We start from the raw sequence: 25580 nt of genomic DNA on the forward strand, positions 1-25580 counted from the left end.
GAGTCTATAAATAACGGCTCTCAGACAGAAAAATCAGAACTCGATGCTCATCTGTTTGCAAAACGTTCAGCAGTCGGCGCTCTGTAATACAAGAAAATTCTCACAGGCTCAGACGAAGAAAATCACATTTGTGACACAACAATGGAAACATTAAATGAAAATTCAATCGTGGTCACACCAGACCAGATTATCCCGCCAATCAACAGGTGCTTTGAAAGGCTCTCTGAAGTTCAGTGGAGCATAATAGAAAATGGAAAATGCGACTCCAGCGTCCATGCCGTGCTCGCTGAAATGATTTCTGAAATCATTCAGATCGCCTCTGCCAGCATCCTGGAGATTGCCCTTCCTGTTATTCAGGAACCCATGATAAGGGAAGAGTTTATGGATGAGGGGAAAATAAGGGTGTCCCTCGGAGACTCGATCTCAGCTGCCATCGCCGGCGCTCTTAATGTCTCAAAACAGCAAGATAAGAGCGCTGACAAGCTGACGCTGATGGTTGAGGAAGAGATCTCAGAAAAGGTCAGCTCAACCATTGCACTGATTGAAGCAAGCCCTGATTTCCTGCAAGACCCTGCGGTTTATTTTAGCGGCAAACTTAGTAATATTAAAAAACTAGACCGCATGGTTTGTTGCGCTGCCTCATGCCTGAAAAGGTATGCAGCATGTAAGCTGCCGTTCCAGTGTGGGACAAGCAGCTCTGATTCCGGTACAAAAAATCTAATTTGGGACACAACAATGGCAACACGCAACAAAAACAAAAATTCAATCGTGGTCACACCAGACCAGATTATGCCCCCAATCAACAGGTGCTTTGAAAGGCTCTCTGAAGTTCAGTGGAGCATAATAGAAAATGGAAAATGCGACTCCAGCGTCCATGCCGTGCTCGCTGATATGATTTCTGAAATCATTCAGATCGCCTCTGCCAGCACCTTGAAAATAGCCCTTCCTCTTATTCAGGAACCCATGATAAGGGAAGAGTTTATGGATGAGGGGAAAATAAGGGTGTCCCTCGGAGACTCGATCTCAGCTGTCATCGCCGGCGCTCTTAATGTCTCAAAACAGCAAGATAAGAGCGCTGACAAGCTGACGCTGATGGTTGAGGAAGAGATCGCTGAAAAGGTCAGCTCAACCATTGCACTGATTGAAAAAAGCCCCGATTTCCCAGTAGACCCCACCGTTTATGTTAGCGGCAAATTTAGTAGTATTAAGAAACTACACCGCATGGTTTGTTGCGCTGCCTCATGCCTGAAAAGGTATGCAGCATGTAAGCTGCGCTGCCAGTGTGGGACAAATGGGTCTCATTCCAGTACAGAACGTACTGGTTCAAAAATATCAGTGCAATCAGCAATCGCAGAGATTTCTGTTATTCTGTCAACAAGGAGCTCAGATGGAGAGATGACAGAAAAAGATAAAGATGAGCTCCCAGAAGAATCACAAAGCAAAATAAAACCGACTGCAGAAACGCAAAGTATCCAGGCTCCAACCCCAGTAGAAATGGTTGCAGCTGACATCGTAGGTGAGATACTTGCTAACATGGATTCAAGCAGTGAAGAGCTCTGTGAGAAATGTAACTTGCCCAAACCTGCCTTTAATGCAGGCTTAATTATCCACAAGGTGAGACACCACTTCTCCAAATGTGTGCCATCCACCTCACACGCCAGGCTCAAAACACGCAAACACAACTTCTACATGTTTGCAAAAAAACAATTTGAAAAAATGAAAAAAGAGCTGAAAAAAAGAATAAAGGCAAACAGGAAACATTTTGTTTGTCTACAAAACATTTGCAGCCACCCCAAGAAGGAAACAGCGCCCTCCAATGAAAGTATAGTTTTCATTCTCCCAGGGTCAGTATCTGAAACGGCTGGTCCCCAGAGTACAGAGGCTCATCGCTCCCCTTCTCGACATACGGCAAGCCTGGGAACCGCAATTAAACGTTCTTCTTCAGTCGACTTTAACGTCATTAGATCAGATGAGAGAAGAAAAAAACGGAAGGCGAGTAGCCCATCTGGCTACAACTGCACTATGCTGTTGTTGACTCCACTCCATGTAAATACAGGCCATTTACAGGCCATTTACTTAATTCTACAATTCTTTCATTATGCTAACATGTGTTCTGGTGTATATATGAAGTGGGATAAAAACCCAGAACTAACCTTTAATAGTTTATTTCTTCTCCGCTTCGACTGTAGGCCATTTCCCCCCAAAACTTCCTCCAACCTATGATTCGCAATGAATCCTGGGATTATGGTGGGTCAACGACACGATACACCTGAGGCGTCATTCAAATCTGTGAGCACGCGCAAGGAACGCCGCGTCTCCGCGTGCGTTCCTTGTGACGTCACTAGCAGATCAAAGGCGTTCGCGCTTGCTGTGACCTGTCAGTAACGTCACAGGACAACCGAGCCCATAAATAACGGCTCTCAGACAGAAAAATCAGAACTCGATGCTCATCTGTTTGCAAAACGTTCAGCAGTCGGCGCTCTTGTAATACAAGAAAATTCTCACAGGCTCAGACGAGAAAATCACATTTGTGACACAACAATGGAAACATTAAATGAAAATTCAATCGTGGTCACACCAGACCAGATTATCCCGCCAATCAACAGGTGCTTTGAAAGGCTCTCTGAAGTTCAGTGGAGCATAATAGAAAATGGAAAATGCGACTCAGCGTCCATGCCGTGCTCGCTGAAATGATTTCTGAAATCATTCAGATCGCCTCTGCCAGCATTCCTGCAGATTGCCCTTCCTGTTATCAGGAACCATGATAAGGGAAGAGTTTATGGATGAGGGGAAAATAAGGTGGTCCCTCGGAGACTCGATCTCAGCTGCCATCGCCGGCGCTCTTAATGTCTCAAAAACAGCAAGATAAGAGCGCTGACAAGCTGACGCTGATGGTTGAGGGAAGAGATCTCAGAAAAGGTCAGCTCAACCATTGCACTGATCGAAAAAAGCCCCGATTTCCCAGTAGACCCCGCGTTTATGTTAGCGGCAAATTTAGTAGTATTAAGAACTACACCGCATGGTTTGTTGCGCTGCCTCATGCCTGAAAAGGTATGCAGAGGTAAGCTGCGCTGCCAGTGTGGGACCAATGGGTCTCAGTCCAGTACAGAACGCACTGGTTCAAAAATATCAGTGCCATCAGCAATCGCAGAGTTTCTGTTATTCTGTCACACAAGGCGCTCAGATGGAGAGATGACAGGAAAAGATAAAGATGAGCTCCCAGAAGAATCAGCTCTAACAGCACAAAGCAAATAAAACCGACTGCAGAAACGCAAAGTATCCAGGCTCCAACCCCAGTAGAAATGGTTGCAGCTGACATCGGTAAGATACTTGCTAACATGGATTCAAGCAGTGAAGAGCTCTGTGAGAAATGTAACTTGCCCAAACTGCCTTTAATGCAGGCTTAATTATCCACAAGGTGAGACACCACTTCTCCAAATGTGTGCCATCCACCTCACACGCCAGGCTCAAAGCACATAAACACAACTTCTCCATGTTTGCAAAAAAACAATTTGAAAAATGAAAACAGAGCTGAAAAAAAGAAATAAAGGCAAACAGGAAACATTTTGTTGTCTACAAAACATTTGCAGCCACCCCAAGAAGGAAAGCGCCCTCCAATGAAAGTATAGTTTTCATTCTCCCAGGGTCAGCTGAAACGGCTGCCCCAAGTACAGAGGCTCCATCGCTCCCCTTCTCGACATACGGCGCCTGGGAACCGCAATTAAACGTCTTCTTCAGTCGACTTTAACGTCATTAGATCAGACGTTAATCAGTTATTTGACAAATTAACAAAGAAACGAAGAACTCTTCCTCATCGATAACACCTTGGGGGCTTTAAAAATAGTGGGCATATCAGGAATTTACGGAGGACTTAGTGGCAAACCTGTTTGATCTACTTACGGTTGGATCGAGGCTATCAAATCCCCATACCTCTAATGGGTGTAGGTCCCTCTCAGACACGGTCATCTCCAGGACGCCACAATCAGTAGAGGGCCTCAAAGCGTCCATTTCGGCTGAAGTCCTCTATGTCCTCATAGATGACACAGTAGAAAGGTTTTTGCAGAAGCTTTTACTCTGGGTGGAATGAAGAGAAAGATCAAATGATTCAAATGGACAAGATTTCTGGGGCCCTGGAAGACATCCACAACTTTATTAAAAGAACACAGACCACAACACAGGAAAAAAGCCCTGCTTCAGATGGCAGAGGAAAAGAATCTGGTGCATCACTTCCAACACCAAAACCTGGGAGCATTTCTCCAGATAAATGCTCTGTGGCATCTGAAAAACCACCTCAAATGCCAAAACCTGGGAGCATTTCTCCAGAAAAATGCTCTGTGGCATCTGACAAGTCACCTCAAATGCCAAAACCTGGGAGCATTTCTCCAGATAAATGCTCTGTGGCATCTGAAAAACCACCTCAAATGCCACAACCTGGGAGCATTTCTCCAGATAAATGCTCTGTGGCATCTGAAAAACCACCTCAAATGCCACAACCTGGGAGCATTTCTCCAGAAAAATCATCTGGAGCCTTGAGCCTGAAACACTCTCTCAAAGATTCCTCCAAAATATCAGAGATGGATTCTGTGTCAGGTTCATCTTCTGATGTTGAGAAAATTTCCAATGACCTTGCGTTGCTCCTTATCATGAGAGTCATCCATAAATCTAAACCTGAGACCCAAAAGTCTGCTGTTCGGATCGCAACTACTACAAAAGAAATAGACACGGTCATCAATCGTCTGAGCAATCTAATGCAGCCTGAACTCAGCAGCACAGCGTTTGCCACAAGTCTGACAAATGACAAGACAAAGTTCATCAAGAAAATAGCCAAACGCCTCATCAAGGAGTTTGGCTCCCCAGACAATGTCTTAAAGGCTTCGATGGCAAATGATTCATCTTTTGACGAGGCTCTGATTAGACATCTAAAAATCAGCCTCGGAGTCATCCCGGGTCCCCCAAAGACGTCCAAAATATCCAGGTTTTTTTCTGCGGTGGGAAAAACATTGCTAAAACCCTTCAGGTGGTTCACTAAAGCCAGAGATCATTAAAATGACCATTTTGGCTTTCCCCACTGCCCTGCTTCTTTTAAAATCTTGAAGCAGACTTTTAGCACCAAATCCTTTTTTTAAAAACATCACCATAAAATTTTGGGATCAGCCCTCAAATCCAAATTTTAGAACTGTAGTTCACGCCATCTCGTCTCCTTTTGATTTCCATCCCCCCAACCGGTCGCGGCGGATGGCTGTCCCTTCTGAGCCCGGTTCCGTTGGAAGTTTCTTCCTGTTAAAGGGAGTTTTTCTTCCCCACAGTCGCCTCGTGCTTGCTCAGAGGGGGATCATTTGATTGTTGGGGTTCTCTGTAGTACAGTAGGGCTTTGACCTTACAGTACAAACAGGGAGGAGACTTTGTGATTTGGCTTGATTTTTAAAATATCTAATTCGGCATGAAATAAAAAAAATCCAAATTAAAAATACATTCCAAGTTTGTTTGTGTTTTTCTTCTGTTGTCAAATATGTAGAAAGTGTTACACGTGTGATTTTAGTCATTTTGCATCAGTTTGTAGCCGACGTGCCTGTTTGTGATCATCCTGCATCTGTTTTTGTCTGATTTGTGTCTTAGTTTGGTCAATTTACATCACTTTTGTGGCCCAATTTAGTTGTTTTGCATGTATTTGTGGCAAGATGTGTGGACCCTGTTTGACGTTGCTATGTTTTGTCTCAATGCTTCACTTTGGTTGTTTATGTATGTGCTCATTTTGATTCTAGATGTAGACCTGGCATCTGAAAATTAGCAGAAAATTAGTTTAAATGCCAGCCTCCCCAGATTCAGAAGAAATTTCCTTTCGGCCATCTCACTTGTTTCATGTCCTCCCACATGTTTGTTCCCCTTCTTCATCTGAACCAACAAGAAGTGTGAGTACATGTCAGTCAGGGTCTTGGGCAGCTCTCCTCTCTGCTCTGTAGTCAACATGTGCTCCAGAACTGTAGCAGGGATCCAGCAGAAGACTGGGATTCTACACATGATGTGGAGGCTCCTGGATGTCTTCATGTGGGAGATGATTCTGGACAGCTCTTCATCACTGAATCTCCTCCTGAAGTACTCCTCCTTCTGGGCATCAGTGAAGCCTTTGGCAACCCAAAACATGAAACCCAACACTTTGTCCCGTCAATTCTCAACTTCTGATGCCATGGCAGAGGAGACCATTATTTTCCTGCCTTCCTGCATTGTTTGTTTGCTGTACTAAGAGATTGAGTCATTTTCTGCAATGCATAGTGGGACACATGTCCCAGATGTTGAACTTCACATCATATCATGCTTTGTAGATACTTGCAAATCTCTATAATATTAAAGCTTGGTATTCTACAGGGTGGGCCATTTATATGGATACACCGTAACAACATGGGAATGGTTGGTGATATTAAAGTCCTGTTTGTGGCACATTAGTATATGTGAGGGGGCAAACTCCTCAAGATGGGTGGTGACCATGGTGGCCATTTAGAAGTCGGCCATCTTGGATACAACTTTTGTTTTTTCAATAGGAAGAGGGCCATGTGACACATCAAACTTATTGGTAATGTCACAAGAAAAACAATGGTGTGCTTAGTTTCAACGTAACTTTATTCTTTCATGAGTTATTTACAAGTTTCTCTTTGTTCACAGCCATTGACATGTCAAAGAGGTTAACACGTGAGGAGCGGATCGAAATTGTGTTGATATCTGGTGAACGCAGTAACCGGGTCATTGCAGCACATTTCAATGCAAGACACCCTACGAGACCACCCATCTCCCATGCTACAGCTAGCAAACTGCTTCCTAAGTTTCGTGAAACTGGTTCAGTGTTGGATTTGCCAAAATGTGGACGCAAGAAAAACTGTCACTAATGAAGAAACATCAGTGGCTGTCCTAGCTTCATTCAGCAAGAGCCCACAGCGTAGCACTCGCCGCATGTCACTGGAGAGTGGCATTAGTCGAACATCCCTTCGGCGGATATTACCTGACCTGAAACTACGGATACTGGACGCCTGTGCTGGCATTTCTCCTGCATGTTGCTATCAGTGTGTGAAGAGTGGGAGAAGAGGGTTGCATTGACAATCCAACACAATGGGCAGCACATTGAACACATTTTATAAGTGGTCAGAAACTTGTAAATAACTCATGAAAGAATAAAGTGGTTGCCCAGTATAATTATGGACCAGCTTCGGATAGCAATATATTTTGGGCTATTGGAGCTCAAATTCTAAGCTTTGGTTTTAAATGAATGCTTGTTTTGCAATAGCTGAGAGAACAGGAGAAAGTGGGATCTTACCACACATAGAACCCAGACAGAGAAATAGAGGTAAGATTTGGTGCTGCAGATAAACATATAGAGTTGATGATGTGCATTTCCCTACTTTAAAATGAGGGTGGAATGGCTCAAAGCCAGTTTGCATGTTTGGCCCTCCCCTCTGACTCACTCAATGACCCGTGGCTGCCCTATCACCTAAAAGCCTTTTAGGTTGGGGTTTCTGGGTCTTACTGTCCCGTGAAAGTCTTTCTTATGTCCCCAGATGATTTTTAAGGGAAACTTTCCTAACCAGCTTAGAGGCATCAATGTCAAACATGAAATAAAGGCAGGCTAGTGCAAGATAAGCCATTTTACCTGGTTTTGCAATACACATGCAACTCTGCCCATCAGTGTCACTTTTACAAATAGTTTTCAGACTCATCTTACAACATTAATCTGCGTATAACAGTCCACACTGACAGCACAGATTTTTAAAAATTATTTACAGATCCTTTATTATGACGCTCACGCTGGTGAATCCTAATTTTGAAACGTTCATTTGGTTGATCCAGTGGCGCCTTGAGGCCGTTCACTAATCTGCCCATGTTTCTATGAGCTCTTCTTATGTTTTGTAAATGAAATCTTAAGCTCGATAAAAACGTCAATACATCAAAGATAAAAGTAGCGACCTCAGTATTGCACTGTACTTAGACTCTAGGAATTGTAATAGTGCTTTATTATTACCTGAACTTTATAATAACTGTTACAGAATTACTGGAAGTTACAGAATAAATATGCCTGCTCCATCTCAGTCAGACTGTCGGGATCAGACGCTCTAAAATAACTTTGCTCTCGTGAAGCGCTTCAGACCAAGAGACAAGATGCAGGATTCTAACTTTGCACAAACCTCACATGCAAGTGAACGCATCACGCTAACGTTAGCCACCGAGCTAACCGTTTCGGTTTACCTGAGACTCCCAGCTCCACGCTCCTCTCTCCTCTTCTCCGCCTTCTGAAGGCTCCTCCGCTGACAAAGGGTCGATGTTCCTTGACGCCATTTTTCGGTACAAATAAAACTTGTCGTTTAGCCAAAAGCCACATTAGCTGATGACAGTTACCGTGGCAACAGCCTCACAAGCGAAATTTGGTGCATTCGGGGGCGGTGGGAGATAAGATAATTAGTTGATAATTAGATTTTTGATGGAAACGGAAACACGCAAAATGCGCACTTACTTTGACAGTTAATGATAATTATACTACTGTTTAACACCGCGTGTTTCTGTTTGAGTTAATCTAATTATGGTTCTGTGAAATAACACTCAGTGATTTTCAGAGTTCAGTCAGACTGATCTCAGAGTTATGTCCGTGATCACCACTGTATGAAAGCTTTAGTCATATTTAAGGGCAATATCACCAAAATACAGTAAAAGATCTCCTCCTTGAATGTTTCAGATAAAATGGAAAACAGACTCATGCAGTAAATATTCTTTTATTGGAGAGAAAACTGTGCAGTATAATTTACTTGAGATGTTGAAGATATGAGCGCATTAAACAGGCTGATGTTTGGGTAAGAGGCTCTGACAGGAGAGAGATGATACAGAAACATGACATCCTTATAAAATACTGAAACACTTTATGAACGGACAACTTTTCACAGCTCTTTGAACTTCATATTTAAATGAGCTGCATACTTTCCCCACTGAAACCAGCACAATCCCTCTGTGATGAAAACAATATTTGAACTAAATATACTGTGGATAAATCAAAGCATTATCAAAGTTGTCCGTGGTTCCCTTATTTTTCCTTCTTTCCCTGTCAGATCCTGTCCTGCAGGATAAACATGACTGAGTGGTTCCCTGTATGTAGCTGTTACAGTTTGTGTTGGAGATACTTCTGCAAATACAGGAAGCAAATATCTAAAAACTGTTTTCAATGTTTTTACCAGTCCGTCAACTACAGAGAGCTGTCTGTTGTCCCCCTGTTCTCCTCTATATCTCTCAGCTGATGCTGGCTCCTTTTTCTCCTCCTCTTCCTCACACACTGTCCTGGTGTCTCATCAGGGGTGGAGAGCCTCTGTCACGTCTCACCTTCTCAATTCTGACTCTGGACACTTGCCGAAGGAAATCAACCATGGCAGTTAGCAACTAAAGCAGCACAACTAAAACAGGATATATAAGTCACTTTGATAACTTCAAAATGTTCTTGTTTGGCTTTTCCAGTGTTTTACTTGTTCGTGAGTAAATCGTTTTGGCTGAGATTAAAGTTATTCGATTAAATGTAACTTTATTAATCCCTCGGGAGGGGTCCTCTGGGGTTTTCACAAAGCTGAATAAACGTCAAACAGAAAACTGATTAAACAAAGTGTGAGACGGTGGAGAATTGACGCCAGCGCCCGGTTATATTTTAGATAGCAAGGAGCAGACGCAGTTTCACTCCACCGAGGGAGCTCGTGACGTACTACCCGGCTTTCTTTAGACCGCGAAGGCGGGTCCTCAGGTGGAAGCAGCCTCTGAATTTGGACACCCCCGCTGTTTCCGGCCAGCCAATAATAACGGTGACATTTAACGTATTTTGTCCGATAAATAAACACTGTAAAATATATTTGCCCCCCCCAAACAGCCGTTTTGAATGTTGGCAAGTATGAACCGTCTGCTCGGTGTTTCCTAAAACGTCAACGTTTGGCTTCACACCGACTAACAGACCCAGCTTCGGCACAAACCTAAACTAACTAACCGACCAAAGAGCCGCGTTAAGTGGCGATATCACTAACGTCACGTAACTTAGCCGAAGGTTAGCTAAATTTGACTTTGTAAGACTTTTTCATTACGCTAACATTTGTGATATGACTGCACTATGCTGTTGTTGTTGACTCCACTTAATTCTACAATTCTTTCATTATGCTAACATGTGTCCTGGTGTATATATTGTAATGTTCTTATTCCTCTATGAATAAAACATCAAGAATTGCTCCTGGTGCTAGCTTCAGCTAGCTGTTTATTATCCTTTCTACCACGATCACTTCTTCTTCTATTCTGTATATCTTATTGATTCCAGAGCGCCCCCTGTGGGTAGCTTCAACAATAGCAACTATCATTACATATATGAAGTGAGATAAAAACCCAGAACTAACTTTTAAGAGTTTATTTCTTCTCCGCTTCGACCGTCGGCCATTTCCCCCCAAAACTTCCTCCAACCTATGATTCGCAATGAATCCTGGTGGGTCACGAACTGCTTATAAGCATCTTGTCATCGTCCGTCCAACACAGTGTGTTTGTTTTGATTCGTAGACCCCGAAAATGGTGCCGGGCTCCCACAATGCATTGCGGCGTGACGTCAACTCCAAAGCGTCATTCAAATCTGTGAGCGCGGGCAAGGAACGCCGCCTCTCCGCGTGCGTTCCTTGTGACGTCACTAGCAGATCAAAGGCGTTCGAGCTTGCTGTGACCTGTCAGTAACGTCACAGACAACCGAGTCTATAAATAACGGCTCTCAGACAGAAAACTCAGAACTCGATGCTCATCTGTTTGCAAAACGTTCAGCAGTCGGCGCTCTGTAATACAAGAAAATTCTCACAGGCTCAGACGAAGAAAATCAAATTTGGGACACAACAATGGAAACATTAAATGAAAATTCAATCGTGGTCACACCAGACCAGATTATCCCGCCAATCAACAGGTGCTTTGAAAGGCTCTCTGAAGTTCAGTGGAGCATAATAGAAAATGGAAAATGCGACTCCAGCGTCCATGCCGTGCTCGCTGAAATGATTTCTGAAATCATTCAGATCGCCTCTGCCAGCATCCTGGAGATTGCCCTTCCTGTTATTCAGGAACCCATGATAAGGGAAGAGTTTATGGATGAGGGGAAAATAAGGGTGTCCCTCGGAGACTCGATCTCAGCTGCCATCGCCGGCGCTCTTAATGTCTCAAAACAGCAAGATAAGAGCGCTGACAAGCTGACGCTGATGGTTGAGGAAGAGATCTCAGAAAAGGTCAGCTTAACCATTGCACTGATTGAAGCAAGCCCTGATTTCCTGCAAGACCCTGCGGTTTATTTTAGCGGCAAACTTAGTAATATTAAAAAACTAGACCGCATGGTTTGTTGCGCTGCCTCATGCCTGAAAAGGTATGCAGCATGTAAGCTGCCGTTCCAGTGTGGGACAAGCAGCTCTGATTCCGGTACAAAAAATCTAATTTGGGACACAACAATGGCAACACGCAACAAAAACAAAAATTCAATCGTGGTCACACCAGACCAGATTATGCCCCCAATCAACAGGTGCTTTGAAAGGCTCTCTGAAGTTCAGTGGAGCATAATAGAAAATGGAAAATGCGACTCCAGCGTCCATGCCGTGCTCGCTGATATGATTTCTGAAATCATTCAGATCGCCTCTGCCAGCACCTTGAAAATAGCCCTTCCTCTTATTCAGGAACCCATGATAAGGGAAGAGTTTATGGATGAGGGGAAAATAAGGGTGTCCCTCGGAGACTCGATCTCAGCTGCCATCGCCGGCGCTCTTAATGTCTCAAAACAGCAAGATAAGAGCGCTGACAAGCTGACGCTGATGGTTGAGGAAGAGATCGCTGAAAAGGTCAGCTCAACCATTGCACTGATTGAAAAAAGCCCCGATTTCCCAGTAGACCCCACCGTTTATGTTAGCGGCAAATTTAGTAGTATTAAGAAACTACACCGCATGGTTTGTTGCGCTGCCTCATGCCTGAAAAGGTATGCAGCATGTAAGCTGCGCTGCCAGTGTGGGACAAATGGGTCTCATTCCAGTACAGAACGTACTGGTTCAAAAATATCAGTGCAATCAGCAATCGCAGAGATTTCTGTTATTCTGTCAACAAGGAGCTCAGATGGAGAGATGACAGAAAAAGATAAAGATGAGCTCCCAGAAGAATCACAAAGCAAAATAAAACCGACTGCAGAAACGCAAAGTATCCAGGCTCCAACCCCAGTAGAAATGGTTGCAGCTGACATCGTAGGTGAGATACTTGCTAACATGGATTCAAGCAGTGAAGAGCTCTGTGAGAAATGTAACTTGCCCAAACCTGCCTTTAATGCAGGCTTAATTATCCACAAGGTGAGACACCACTTCTCCAAATGTGTGCCATCCACCTCACACGCCAGGCTCAAAACACGCAAACACAACTTCTCCATGTTTGCAAAAAAACAATTTGAAAAAATGAAAACAGAGCTGAAAAAAAGAATAAAGGCAAACAGGAAACATTTTGTTTGTCTACAAAACATTTGCAGCCACCCCAAGAAGGAAACAGCGCCCTCCAATGAAAGTATAGTTTTCATTCTCCCAGGGTCAGTATCTGAAACGGCTGGTCCCCAGAGTACAGAGGCTCATCGCTCCCCTTCTCGACATACGGCAAGCCTGGGAACCGCAATTAAACGTTCTTCTTCAGTCGACTTTAACGTCATTAGATCAGACGTTAATCAGTTATTTGACAAATTAACAAAGAAAGAAGAACTCTTCCTCATCGATAACACCTTGGGGGACTTTAAAAATAGTGGGCATATCAGGAATTTTACGGAGGACTTAGTGGCAAACCTGTTTGATCTACTTACGGTGGATCGAGGCTATCAAATCCCCATACCTCTAATGGGTAGGTCCCTCTCAGACACGGTCATCTCCAGGACGCCACAATCAGTAGAGGGCTCAAAGCGTCGCATTTCTGCTGAAGTCCTCTATGTCCTCATAGATGACACAGTAGAAAGGTTTTTGCAGAAGCTTTTACTCTGGGTGGAGAATGAAGAGAAAGATCAAATGATTCAAATGGACAAGATTTCTGGGGCCCTGGAAGACATCCACAACTTTATTAAAAGAACACAGACCACAACACAGGAAAAAAGCCCTGCTTCAGATGGCAGAGGAAAAGAATCTGGTGCATCACTTCCAACACCAAAACCTGGGAGCATTTCTCCAGGTAGATGCTCTGTGGCATCTGAAAAACCACCTCGAACGCCAAAAACTGGGAGCATTTCTCCAGATAAATGCTCTGTGGCATCTGAAAAACCACCTCAAATGCCAAAAACTGGGAGCATTTCTCCAGATAAATGCTCTGTGGCATCTGAAAAACCACCTCAAATGCCAAAACCTGGGAGCATTTCTCCAGATAAATGCTCTGTGGCATCTGACAAGTCACCTCAAATGCCAAAAACTGGGAGCATTTCTCCAGATAAATGCTCTGTGGCATCTGAAAAACCACCTCAAATGCCAAAAACTGGGAGCATTTCTCCAGATAAATGCTCTGTGGCATCTGAAAAACCACCTCAAATGCCAAAAACTGGGAGCATTTCTCCAGATAAATGCTCTGTGGCATCTGACAAGTCACCTCAAATGCCAAAACCTGGGAGCATTTCTCCAGAAAAATCATCTGGATCCTTGAGCCTGAAACACTCTCTCAAAGACTCCTCCAAAATATCAGAGATGGATTCTGTGTCAGGTTCATCTTCTGATGTTGAGAAAATTTCCAATGACCTTGCGTTGCTCCTTATCATGAGAGTCATCCATAAATCTAAACCTGAGACCAAAAAGTCTGCTGTTCGGATCGCAACTACTACAAAAGAAATAGACACGGTCATCAATCGTCTGAGCAATCTAATGCAGCCTGAACTCAGCAGCACAGCGTCTGCCACAAGTCTGACAAATGACAAGACAAAGTTCATCAAGAAAATAGCCAAACGCCTCATCAAGGAGTTTGGCTCCCCAGACAATGTCTTAAAGGCTTCGATGGCAAATGATTCATCTTTTGACGAGGCTCTGATTAGACATCTAAAAATCAGCCTCGGAGTCATCCCGGGTCCCCCAAAGACGTCCAAAATATCCAGGTTTTTTTCTGCGGTGGGAAAAACATTGCTAAAACCCTTCAGGTGGTTCACTAAAGCCAGAGATCATTAAAATGACCATTTTGGCTTTCCCCACTGCCCTGCTTCTTTTAAAATCTTGAAGCAGACTTTTAGCACCAAATCCTTTTTTTAAAAACATCACCATAAAATTTTGGGATCAGCCCTCAAATCCAAATTTTAGAACTGTAGTTCACGCCATCTCGTCTCCTTTTGATTTCCATCCCCCCAACCGGTCGCAGCGGATGGCTGTCCCTTCTGAGCCCGGTTCCGTTGGAAGTTTCTTCCTGTTAAAGGGAGTTTTTCTTCCCCACAGTCGCCTCGTGCTTGCTCAGAGGGGGATCATTTGATTGTTGGGGTTCTCTGTAGTACAGTAGGGCTTTGACCTTACAGTACAAACAGGGAGGAGACTTTGTGATTTGGCTTGATTTTTAAAATATCTAATTCGGCATGAAATAAAAAAAATCCAAATTAAAAATACATTCCAAGTTTGTTTGTGTTTTTCTTCTGTTGTCAAATATGTAGAAAGTGTTACACGTGTGATTTTAGTCATTTTGCATCAGTTTGTAGCCGACGTGCCTGTTTGTGATCATCCTGCATCTGTTTTTGTCTGATTTGTGTCTTAGTTTGGTCAATTTACATCACTTTTGTGGCCCAATTTAGTTGTTTTGCATGTATTTGTGGCAAAATGTGTGGACCCTGTTTGACGTTGCTATGTTTTGTCTCAATGCTTCACTTTGGTTGTTTATGTATGTGCTCATTTTGATTCTAGATGTAGACCTGGCATCTGAAAAGTAGCACCTAGCCCACTTTGATCATTTTTTTAGTCCATGGCTTAACACATTTTTTTTATTTCGCCGACCTTGTAGAGCAGTGGTTCCCAAACTTTTTTTGCTAGGCCTCCCTTTGTTTTATAAGAAAAATGTTCGCTAAAAAATATTATTAGCCAAAGCTTTCACTGGAAGTCAGTTATGGTGTCAGGCCAGCTCCCACTTCTTCTTTTGTGTTACTTCTGCATATAAGTATACACAAAGAGACATTGAGACCTGAATTACAAATAAAAGCCACCTTCAAGATTAACAAACACTGTTTAAAGATCTCCGTATAAACTTCTGTGTGCAACAAGGCCTCAGTAGCATCCAGACCACACTGATCTAGGTCTTCTTGGTAGAAGAAGGTGTTTCCTTTTTCCAGATGTTTAAATGCCAGCCTCCCCAGATTCAGAAGAAATTTCCTTTCAGCCATCTCACTTGTTTCATGTCCCCCCACATGTTTGTTCCCCTTCTTCATCTGAACCAGCAGGAAGTGTGAGTACATGTCAGTCAGGGTCTTGGGCAGCTCTCCTCTCTGCTCTGTAGTCAACATGTGCTCCAGAACTGTAGCAGGGATCCAGCAGAAGACTGGGATTCTACACATGATGTGGAGGCTCCTGGATGTCTTCATGTGGGAGATGATTCTGGACAGCTCTTCATCACTGAATCTCCTCCTGAAGTACTCCTGCTTCTGGGCATCAGTGAAGCCTTGTACTTCTGTTACCCTGTGAACACGTCTAGGAGGGATCTGATTGGCTGCTGCAGGTCGGGAAGTTATCCACAGTGTAAAGCGCTTTGGGGTGCTAAGGACCAAGGTTATTATCGTTAACGAAAACTAATGAAATAACGAAAACTAGAAGTAAAAAAACATTTTCGTTAACAGAAATAAAAATAAAAACAAAAAAAGGAAAACTAACTAAAACTGTAATGAGTGTTCACAAAACTAACTAAAATTAACTGAATTTATAGCAAAAATGCGTTTAGTTTTCACTGATGTGTGCGTGTCATACAATAGTCAAGGGTGAAAATGAAGTTTAGTTTCCAGATTTTTTCTTGCTGTGTCTCATTATGCCAGCAGGTGGCAGCACGTTAGTCGAGTCGTCTGTGTCGCTGCTCCGTCCACGCGCAGAATCATGTCAGGAAAAGTTGGGAGAAAGCGCCAGAGTCCAATTTGGGATTACTTTGAATATGACTGTGTTTTGGATAAAGCAAGTGTCTTGTAGTGGAAAGAGACAAATTATGAGGGACATTTCTAAAGGGAAAAAAATCCCACAAACCTTAAAGTGCACTTCAAAAGCTCACACAAGAAGGCTAACCTAGCTTACCTTGAGAAGGCAAGGGAGCACACTCAACCCTCATCCCCAGAAACAGAAGCTAACCCCAGGCAAGGCAGCGTGATGCATCCCGAGACAACAGGACGGGGACATCTACATAACTGTGTGAGTCAATTGCCTTCAAAAGGTTTATTAATTCACTTGAACCAAAATTACGAACACCCGGTGCTGCAAGAGTTAATAGTCTCATTGGGGCCAAGATATACATTTTATAGTTGCCTGGTGTCAATGGTTGTTCACCTGCCTTTATTTATTTATTTAAAGAACCCATAGGTGGGAATGTGAGTTGTCTGTCTCTGCGTGTTAGTCCTGCAGCAGACAGGCGACCTGTCCAGGGTGCAGGGTATGGTAGCTGGAATAGCAACATACCCAAGGATGAGCAGAAGAGCATGACTGATATGATGAAACTGGGATTTTGTTGCACTTAATTATTGCAAACACAACTAAAACTATAACTGAAACTAATCAAAACTAAACTGAAACTAAGGATTTTCAAAAAAAATAAAAACTAAACTAGCAAACAATTGGTAAAAACTAATTAAAACTGATATAAAATTGAAAATCTGAAGTCAAAACTAAATAAAAATAAAAACTAATGAAAATTGCAAAACTATTAAAACCCTGCCTGGATGACTGAGAACCTTCACAGACAAAAAATATAAATTTTCATGGTTTTTCATGTTTAATTTGTGCTTCTCAGGCTGTCAAACGTGAACTTTTGGTATTCATGAAGCAGTTTTATGAAAGATATGTCTCATTTCTTCTGTTAAGGAGTTACACGTTAACAAATGATTGATTGCACATTAATTTGTCTAAAGGTATTTCAAATCGTTAAAACTTAAAACTATTTTGTTTTTACATCACAGGGTCAACATAATGACCTCTCGACTGCACTGACTTTATGTCCAAAGCATTTGTTGATTTTAGAGATATTAACAAAGTCAAACTGGAGCTTTTCTTTCTTGTAATACTGTTTTGAATCAGGAGATGGCGCCGTGATTAAATTTAAACTTTAACTGTTAAATTGGTCACCAAGTAAAAGCAAAAACTATTGGTGAAGCGAAGCCATAGCGCGACTAAAAAGGGAGAACATGTCTCAGCTAGCGCTGCCCCCTAGTGGTGAAGGTTTTAGTTAAAAGCTGCAGCGAGTGATTTAAAAAAGTCCCTTTAAATCTGGAGCCAATAACAATCATAATAATAAAAACAATGATAATAATAATAACAATGACTGTCAGGATTTTGTGGTATTCTTCATTTTTTTCTGGGTGTCTTGTGGTGTGGTTGTTTTTGGGCTAATGCAGGAATAATTCTAGTGTTTTATTTGCCGGACAAAAAAAAGTTGCAAATTTCTTTTAAAAGGGGCCGTAACATCAGAAACATTCATCAGAATCAGAGCCGCCCGGTACTGTCAGCCACCAGGGCCGTGAATCATAACCACTCGCCGCTGCCTTTAGGAAACACACGTCTTTCACTCGTCTCCCACAGAGAGAAACAATTAAGAGCCGGCAGGCTGAGGACGGGGGGCGCTGGAACGCTGCCACTGCAGGATGTCCCGGCCTGTTTTCTCGCTCCTCCTCCTCCTCTCTGCGGAGTGTTTGATGTGACTGTTATTAAAGGTAAAACAGAACCAGATCAGCTTTCAAAGGCGGCGATTTACAGGAAATATCTGTATGCATATAAACCCAGGCCGCCTGTGTGTTCTGCTCTGGATATTTTTATTATTCAGCAGGAAAAGCTGAATGAGAAGCGGCAGCTCAGTCATCAGGCTTCACTTACTCAGTTTGCTGTATGAAGCAGGGGGTGGAGGAGGGCATCACGGGAACCTCTGGTATCTCCTGCTGAAGCTGTTTGTGTGCTCACACACCTGAAGTGTCTGGGCGGCGTTGGCGCTCAGCAGTGTGCAGCCTCCGACCTGTGTCCGCTGCTCTGTTAGTCTCAGAGACTCGCAGTAAAGCAACATTGCGGCGAAGCCTGAATCCCTCACAGCTTTGTAGATCTTTCATTTATAAAACTTAACAAGTTTCAGCATTTTTGAGATTATACCTCTGTGCTGTAAGAGGGGATCCATCCTCGAACTGAGACCTCAGGTAACCTGCGTCACCGCGTAACTCTAACTCTACGTTGCTGTAACAGATTTTTTTGCCACAGTTTTTGAATCAGTGAGAGAATACAAGTCAGTGCATCAGTATGAAGAGTAATTATCATAGCCTCAGTATAAGGACTCACACATGTCAGCATAGTCCTGCATGGAGCTCACAGGAGGTGCTGCAGTGGATGTGAGGTCAAAAACCTGAGGGGCAAAACAAGAGAAAGCAAGAGTCATAGATAAAAGCGCTGTATGAATGTGTGTGTGTGTCTGTCTTCGAGTGGTATGATGATCAGCTGAGTGGAAACAGGTCCATCTACCCTTACGCACCATGGAAAGCAAAAATCCTGATGTCAGTCAACTTGTAAACCTAAATCAGCTGTTACCCCGTGTTGCGTCACAGCAGCCCGCCATCACTGTGATTCGTCTTGAAAAAAGTGGATGAACTTGAGGAGAGAAACTTAACTAGTGTTGTGGAGGTGAAATTGTATAGGCTCTGCTTGGATTCAGCAAGTTGGTGGTTTGATTAAACCAGCATGAAACTGCTTGTTAAAAAATGAGATGGATCAAATTTTAAGCTTAAGATGTTTTAAGATGAAAGTTGAGTTAAACGGGTGAGTTTTAAATATGTGCTCCCTGGTACAGGTGTTATGAAGGAGGAAATTATCCACGGACACACCGTGTTAGGCTGTAAACTCACTGCTGGAGCCTCTGCTGGACGTCAGAGGAACTCCAGCTTCATTTTTTAGGCCTTCATTCTTCAAACTGTGGAGTTTTAACTGTGGCGCTGCTGCAGTTGACACTAAACGATCGTAACTCTCGTGGTGTTTTTGCTGACTTGAGGACTGAACTCCTCTGATGGGTTTTCAGCTAAAATCAGAGTCGATAGATTTATTATGACTCACTTTTTCAGTGTGGAGGAATGTGCAGCTTCATTTCAGAATCACAGCAGCTTTTTTTTCCTTCACCACATTTAATTGGCACAAAGTGTTTGTGGCAGCAGTTTTTGTAATCCCTCAAGGGTCTGAGTGCCACGAATGTGCCGGTTAACATCCACGCTAATGAAGAGTGAAAGCGTTGGCTGCGCTCATGTTCATCTAAAAGGAGAGAAAACCCTCCTGGACCTCCTCGCAGGGCGGGGATCTTCTGTATCACTTTTAAAAGGCTTGGAAAGCAACGGCACGGCTGTGGTTTGATGAATCAGGTCATTTCTCTGCATGGATGCAACAGCGCTGTCCAAAAACAACTGGAGAGGAAAGACAGCAGTGAAACCTGTGTTCAAGAAATGCCGTCGAATTTATAGGGAAGAATTTAAAGGAGAAGAAGGATACGGTTTCTCCGGCTGCTCCATTTCAAACTGTTTGCCTGTGCTGCCCTCTGCTGGTCAGTCAGGTCAACACTAAAATGCCAAAAGTATGTGGACAACAGGGAGAAACCCAAAATAATGCACATGTGTTTAGCTTCGTCAATAAGCCTGTAAAAACAAATATTAGACCAAATTTTTCAACAATAAAAATATTATTTTCTTTTGCATTGTTCAGTTTGAAGTGCTTCCTGTGGTGTAGATGGTAACACTTTTGATTCCAGCCAGAGTCACAGGGTGTTTTTATTTAAGGAGAAACCTGCACAGATGAGCTCTGAAACATTTAAAAGGGCGTTGTTGTTGTTTTTGTTTGATTGAAAATCTTTTAGAACGATGAAAAGCTTCATGTAAACAAACCTTCTCTCTTTCTTCTGTTCAGGAAACGATCGGTGAGTCACGCTCAGCTGATGCACGACAAAGGCCGGATGATGATGGAACATGAGCGTGTTTTACTCCTGAAGGCACTTTTGGACGAAGTCCACACGTCAGAGATCTGTGACCTCCCCATGCGGACCACAGGGGGAGGCGGGAGCAGCAGCGACGCCGGAGTCGGGATGCCGGGGGTCGGCCTGGGAATCAACCTCAGCACCACCGGCAGCACCCTGCACTCCAAACCCCCCGGAGGCACCAAGAACCTCCCCATCAGCTTCCGGCTGGAGGAGGAGGAGGGCACCAACCTGCCACAGGAGACCAACAAGTCGCAGACATACAAAGACGGCGTGAATAAAGTGTCGGGCAAAAAGAAGAAGAAATCGAGGGCTGGGAAGAGGAGGGAAGGGGAAAAGAGGAAGAGGAGGGCACGCTATTTGGGGTGGAGGCTGGAGGATGGGTAGCAGACTCCTCCTGGAGTGGAGGTCTCTGCTCGGCCTCCAGAGGGCGCTGCATTAAAACGCCGTCAGTCTCTGACGAAGGTGAGTCCAAACAGCTGACCTGGTTTTCAGAACACGTGTGTGCCGCGTTACAGCCGCAGATACTGCAGAGTGCACTGACTCTGTGCTGTGTCAGTGTTGTGGAGCTGAGATGATGATGATGTCTGAAAAATAGGGCGGTATTGAGAGTGGAGAGATATTTTGCTGCTATTGTTAATAATCATCATCATTACCATTGCATTAATAATATAATCTACAGAAACTGATATTGCATTCAGATGTTTAAACAGTGTGTGTCTTTCAGAAAGACTAAGTTGTAGGCTGACAGGAAGTTGCAGGTTTGCAGAGCGCGCGTTTGCAGAAGTGAAGTCTAAGTGCAGGTTATTCTGAGGAGCTGTTTGGACTAGGTTATTCAAATTGTCTTTTATTTCATTTATACCTTTTATTAAGCTTTTAGTAGAGGTTCTTGATTATAACATTTATTCAACATAGTACATATCGTTTCAGTTAGGTTGTTACACATAAGGATGAGCCTCTGTTCTGGTAAAAGGTCAGAAGTGCAACGGGTGAGATGAGAGAGAGACACATACAGTTAGTGAGCGTTAGTAGGCGAGAGGTGACATAGAGGCCGAGTGAGGTCGTGACATATACACACACACACATTAGTTAGACTCATTTATAGGTGAGAGGTTAGTCATGTTTGTCTCTGCAAAAGGGGAACAGTGTCTTGCAGGATGTGGGGCTCGTGTTCCAGACGAGACAGAGATAACGTTCTTGTGACTGTGTTAAAAGTCATTGTGGTTTTGATTTGACGTATGCATATATTCTGTCTGTGACGTATGAAGGGGCGTCATTAATTCAAACCCTGATGCTATAAAAATCTGTGTATGCTTTGATTAAGTCAAAGATCAATCCCTGTCTGCGTACAGAGTGGTCTTCCCACACATGTATTCATTAAAATCAATTGTTTGACCAAGATCTTCTGGACCTGGTGGTTTGTACTCTCCTTCCTCAATATTTGAACCTTAACAGCGGACAGTTAGAGCTCTGTGAATAAACCCTGATTCACCTGTTTTTCTCCGTCTCTGTGTTGCAGAAACCTTCGGACGGCTGGAGTGGACTCCTAAATGCTCACATTACAGACTCCGTAACTGTGATTGTTTGGAAAGAAATTGGAAAATATTTATTGTGTGTAAATATTCTAAATATAGCAGAGTAGATAGCAGAATATGATAAGAAAATAAACCTTATTGACGCTCCGCAGGGCGACAGATTTTACTCTTTGTGAATCCTTGCTTTTCCCTTTTTAAAATTCCAATTATGTTCAGTTTTTTGCATTAATTTATTTTGTAAATGTATCGAGGTGCTGCTGACCTTCTATATTTTTGTACCATAATGCACTTTAGATATATAAATATATATACCATTAATTTTGCTCATTGACTTGTGTTTGTGGGTGATTGAAATGAAGAAAAACGACGGTTGTCTCTCTGTGTTACCTTTCAGTCAGTCTGTCCAAGGGTCCAGTTTTGTTTTGTTTCTCTGCTGTTGTTTGTTCGATTGTTTTCATTTTTTTTTCATTGTTTGTTGTCTTCGAGCCGCTCTGCTTCTTACGGCCAAACTTCACATGTGTACATAAACCAAACACAGCTCCATATTGTTGTTTTTGGCACTTGCAGTGAGATAAACAGCCTGTACTGAATGGATTAAGCATTTGACAGTGTCTTTCTCTCAGCCTCTCGTATCTTTGTTTCATTATTGCTAACACTTACCATTTTTGCTCCACACCCACACTGAACAGCTCTATCTAATAAGTGGTTCATTATGGGTGTGGAGGAAAAATCATTCCTATGGATTAAACTTTAAAACTCCTCCTTATGACTCATGGACTGTTTTTTACCTGTAATATCTTGTCTATACTGTAAATAGTATTCTTCAACTTGGAATACTTCATTTTAATTTTACATCTCAGTTTATTTTAGTTTTTATGTACTTAACAAGTGGTTGACGAGCATATATGACCAATAGTTCACATCGCTCCCCAATGTGCCTTACAAACTTTTTTTAATGAGTAACCATAGACAATGAGAATATAGCTATGTAATACAGTTAGCATGATTCCCTGAGCTAACAGATCATCTGCAGAGGAATGGCTTATTTGAAGAGTTTCAGTCAGGTTTCAGAGCTCATCACAGCACAGAAACAGCTTTAGTGAAGGTTACAAATGATCTTCTTATGGCCTCTGACAGTGGACTCATCTCTGTGCTTGTCCTGCTAGACCTCAGTGCAGCGTTCGATACTGTCGACCATAATATCCTATTAGAGCGATTAGAACATGCTGTAGGTATTACAGGTACTGTGCTGCAGTGGTTTGTATCATATCTATCTAATAGACTCCAGTTTGTGCATGTAAATGGAGAGTCCTCTTCACACACTGAGGTTAATTATGGAGTTCCACAGGGTTCCATGTTAGGACCAACTTGAACGATAGGCTCAGTATATCATATATACAGTATAAAGTTATCCACAGAATAGGCTCCACAGGTGAAAAACTACATAAAAATCGGATTCAGGGAATTTCAAACATGGACACAACGCACACAGAAAACTACAGACAGCTGTTAGCGTGCTATCTGGCACTGCACTCCTGTCAGCACTTTCGGAGTTATAGACCATTTATCACACATACTGGACTGCCCGATCCCTCTACCCCCCAACATTTGCATCCTGGGTTACTTATCAACACTACAGTTACAACCCTCCCCTGCTAATGTAATCTCCACATGGATGACCTTTGAAAGTTTCAGAGAGAGTCCCATGGGAAGGGCCCCAGGTCTGAGTGAGCCAAAAAAAAAGAAGTCATCATCAGGACCAAAAATTATTAGTTGTTGCTCATCCACCACCTCCTTTTACACAGCACACCAAAATTCCCCTTATGTGATGAAAGCAATAATTTCTATCCTAAAAATGGGAAATGTAATGCACAGATATTTATGTGTGTAACACTGAAAGCTACAGAGTCTGCAGAAATAGGTAAGAGCACGTCCAAGTTATTTCTTCATGTCTAGAGTGTAAATGAAGTCTTAACACAGTAACATGTACATCCCTCATTTTGATGTTTTTCAGCTCAACATCTTAAAGATATCAAAGCTTATACATTTGAAGAACACAATGCTGGCAAACTCACAGATTTTTCCAACGTACCACGAGCGCGGCCCTATAACAAAGACTTGCGGTCAGCTGGTAATTCGCAGTTTAGACGCTTTGTTAAACAAATCTCTACGGACAGGAATCCTGAAGGTGAGATTTCTGCTTCATTCGTTTAAGAAAAAAAACCTTAAAACCACACTGTGAGTTTCCTGTGTGAAATAATTGTGACTTTCTGTAGTTTTCCCACCAAAGAGCTGAGAATCTTATTTACAAGGTGTGAAACGTCCAACCTAACACAGTCCTTTATTCTAACCCTCTAATGATTTGCCCTGTGAAACATCAGCTGGGTTATGAGTAGATCTAACTTTACAGAGTAGTTCTGTTCAAAATTTACTTCATTTAGATTTTAACTCTAAAAATAACTCACATTTAAAATTAAAAAATGATCCTGGTATGAAAATGTTGTGGAAGCTGAAAAATAAATCCTGTGAACACACATGTTGTGCTGTAAGTTTGTATTGCCATGGAAACCTTTCATTAAGGTGTCAGCGTGACCCAGCCTCAGTGCAGAGTTAGTGCAGGGGAGTGTAGCAGCAGGGATCATACGAGGTCTGATGTTTGTAAAAGAAATGATTAAATAAGAAGAGCTGGAATTTGCCATAAACTCTCAGAAAGCGAAAGTAGAGTCAGGGTTGTTGTAAGCAACACTTTTCTTTTTTTATTCTGTTATTTTAAAACTATCTGATGGTTTCTTGGTGTTTGTCTTTCCTTTTGCAGCCGGAGATCTTTATGTCACCATTGCTGACACACTAAATACCAATTTATACATCCAGACCTGGCGCAGCGACCCTGAAGACCCTAATAAACGTCCACTTTCTAAAACTGGAAAAGGCAAAGAACTAGTCACCATCATGTCAGTAGACACTGCCGCAGGTAAATGGAATCATGGATGTGATCATTCCAAATGGTGTGTTTCTGACACTGAAAACTGGATGTGTGTTGGTGACTCAAACAGAAAACCATCACAGTTCGAAAGGCCTGGTGGTGCACTGTGCATTAATAGCCAACGTGTGGCAGAAAAATTTAGGGAAATTAAAAAACTTGAAAAGATTAAAGCCGGTGCCACAGCCGGTGCCACTGACAGTGACATTGACTGTGTCACTGACAGTGACAGTGACACTGACAGTGACACTGACTGTGGCACTGGTCCACCCCCTAAAAAACCAAAAGTACATGGTTAACTGCAGCAGACAACCGCCTCGGTCTTGTTTTCTATCTACGTTCACCAGTTTCATATTTATTGTAAATTAATTTCAGATTTTATCAAAGTGAAGCTGACTTGAACCTGGTGCTGACATCGTCACTCTTGTCAGTGTTATCTAATGTTTCTGTGAACGATATGAAATTAAAAACATTTGATGGATATTTCACAGTGTGCTTCCTTTGCTCATGGAAACCATAGAAATAAATGACTTTGCATGAATCTGTCTTGTTTTTACTCCGAGGTCCTGCTTCTGTCTGATGACTTTTAAAATTATTCAAACTAGCCCCTGCAGTCAGACATCTTTATTTTTATGGTTTAGTAGATTCTGATTTGCTAAACCAGGTTTTATACTGAAATTTTTCTTCTGTAACAGGTCTTCTTTTATAGGCCCAGTCTTTTGGCCTACTCTTTTTAGTTTTGTTATTGGCAATATTGAGAAGTGTTATTGTTGATTTCGAATATATTCGATATAGTCTATCCAATTAAGGTTAAAGTCGTGTTTTTAGCTGTTAGAATCTGATGAGCCATATTTTATAGCTGATTCAAATGGCTAAATTACCTCCCCAACATGTCTTAAAGTTCTCCA

General features: G+C 42.6%; 2 protein-coding genes, 1 long non-coding RNA gene and 1 pseudogene across 5 annotated transcripts; 3 read left to right on the forward strand and 1 right to left on the reverse strand.

Moving 5' to 3' along the window:
- Positions 1–2529: 2529 nt before the first annotated feature.
- Positions 2530–14685, forward strand: LOC120721531. 2 transcript variants are annotated; one of them, XM_040011919.1, is made up of 2 exons: positions 2530–2571; positions 11502–14685. In XM_040011919.1, the coding sequence occupies exons 1-2, from the start codon at positions 2542–2544 to the stop codon at positions 14169–14171; spliced, it is 2700 nt and encodes an 899-aa protein (XP_039867853.1). In that variant the 5' UTR covers positions 2530–2541; the 3' UTR covers positions 14172–14685. The 2 variants fall into 2 exon arrangements, with proteins under 2 accessions (XP_039867853.1, XP_039867854.1); XM_040011920.1 differs by lacking the exon at positions 2530–2571 and adding an exon at positions 10778–10908 and having other exon boundaries at positions 11509–14685.
- On the reverse strand, positions 7972–10740 carry LOC120721539. The gene is made up of 2 exons (XR_005693188.1): positions 10392–10740; positions 7972–9371 (listed from the first exon to the last, which is right to left on the reverse strand). It is a non-coding gene; the product is annotated as an uncharacterized LOC120721539 (long non-coding RNA).
- Positions 14686–18679: 3994 nt separating the features above from the next.
- Positions 18680–20616, forward strand: LOC120721252 (annotated as a pseudogene).
- A 2876-nt stretch (positions 20617–23492) lies between these two features.
- LOC120721537 (deoxyribonuclease-2-alpha-like) lies at positions 23493–25213 on the forward strand. 2 transcript variants are annotated; one of them, XM_040011932.1, is made up of 4 exons: positions 23493–23613; positions 23707–23880; positions 24508–24901; positions 24932–25213. In XM_040011932.1, exons 1-4 carry the CDS (start codon positions 23574–23576, stop codon positions 24969–24971), a joined length of 648 nt encoding a protein of 215 aa, XP_039867866.1. In that variant the 5' UTR covers positions 23493–23573; the 3' UTR covers positions 24972–25213. The 2 variants fall into 2 exon arrangements, with proteins under 2 accessions (XP_039867866.1, XP_039867865.1); XM_040011931.1 differs by having other exon boundaries at positions 24508–25213.
- Positions 25214–25580: the final 367 nt, after the last annotated feature.

Source organism: Simochromis diagramma, unplaced genomic scaffold, assembly GCF_900408965.1.
Source record: "Simochromis diagramma unplaced genomic scaffold, fSimDia1.1 OVJJ01000603.1, whole genome shotgun sequence".
NCBI classification, from domain to species: Eukaryota; Metazoa; Chordata; class Actinopteri; order Cichliformes; family Cichlidae; genus Simochromis; species Simochromis diagramma.

Excerpts from the sequence above, each read along its gene's own strand:
- LOC120721537 (XM_040011931.1), top strand. The coding sequence starts at position 23,574 with ATGTGTGTAACACTGAAAGCTACAGAGTCTGCAGAAATAG. Across the intron at positions 23,614-23,706 it reads TACAGAGTCTGCAGAAATAG|CTCAACATCTTAAAGATATC; the intron begins GTAAGAGCACGT and ends GATGTTTTTCAG. Across the intron at positions 23,881-24,507 it reads TACGGACAGGAATCCTGAAG|CCGGAGATCTTTATGTCACC; the intron begins GTGAGATTTCTG and ends TTCCTTTTGCAG.
- LOC120721531 (XM_040011919.1), top strand. The coding sequence starts at position 2,542 with ATGGAAACATTAAATGAAAATTCAATCGTG. Across the intron at positions 2,572-11,501 it reads TAAATGAAAATTCAATCGTG|GTCACACCAGACCAGATTAT; the intron begins GTCACACCAGAC and ends AATTCAATCGTG.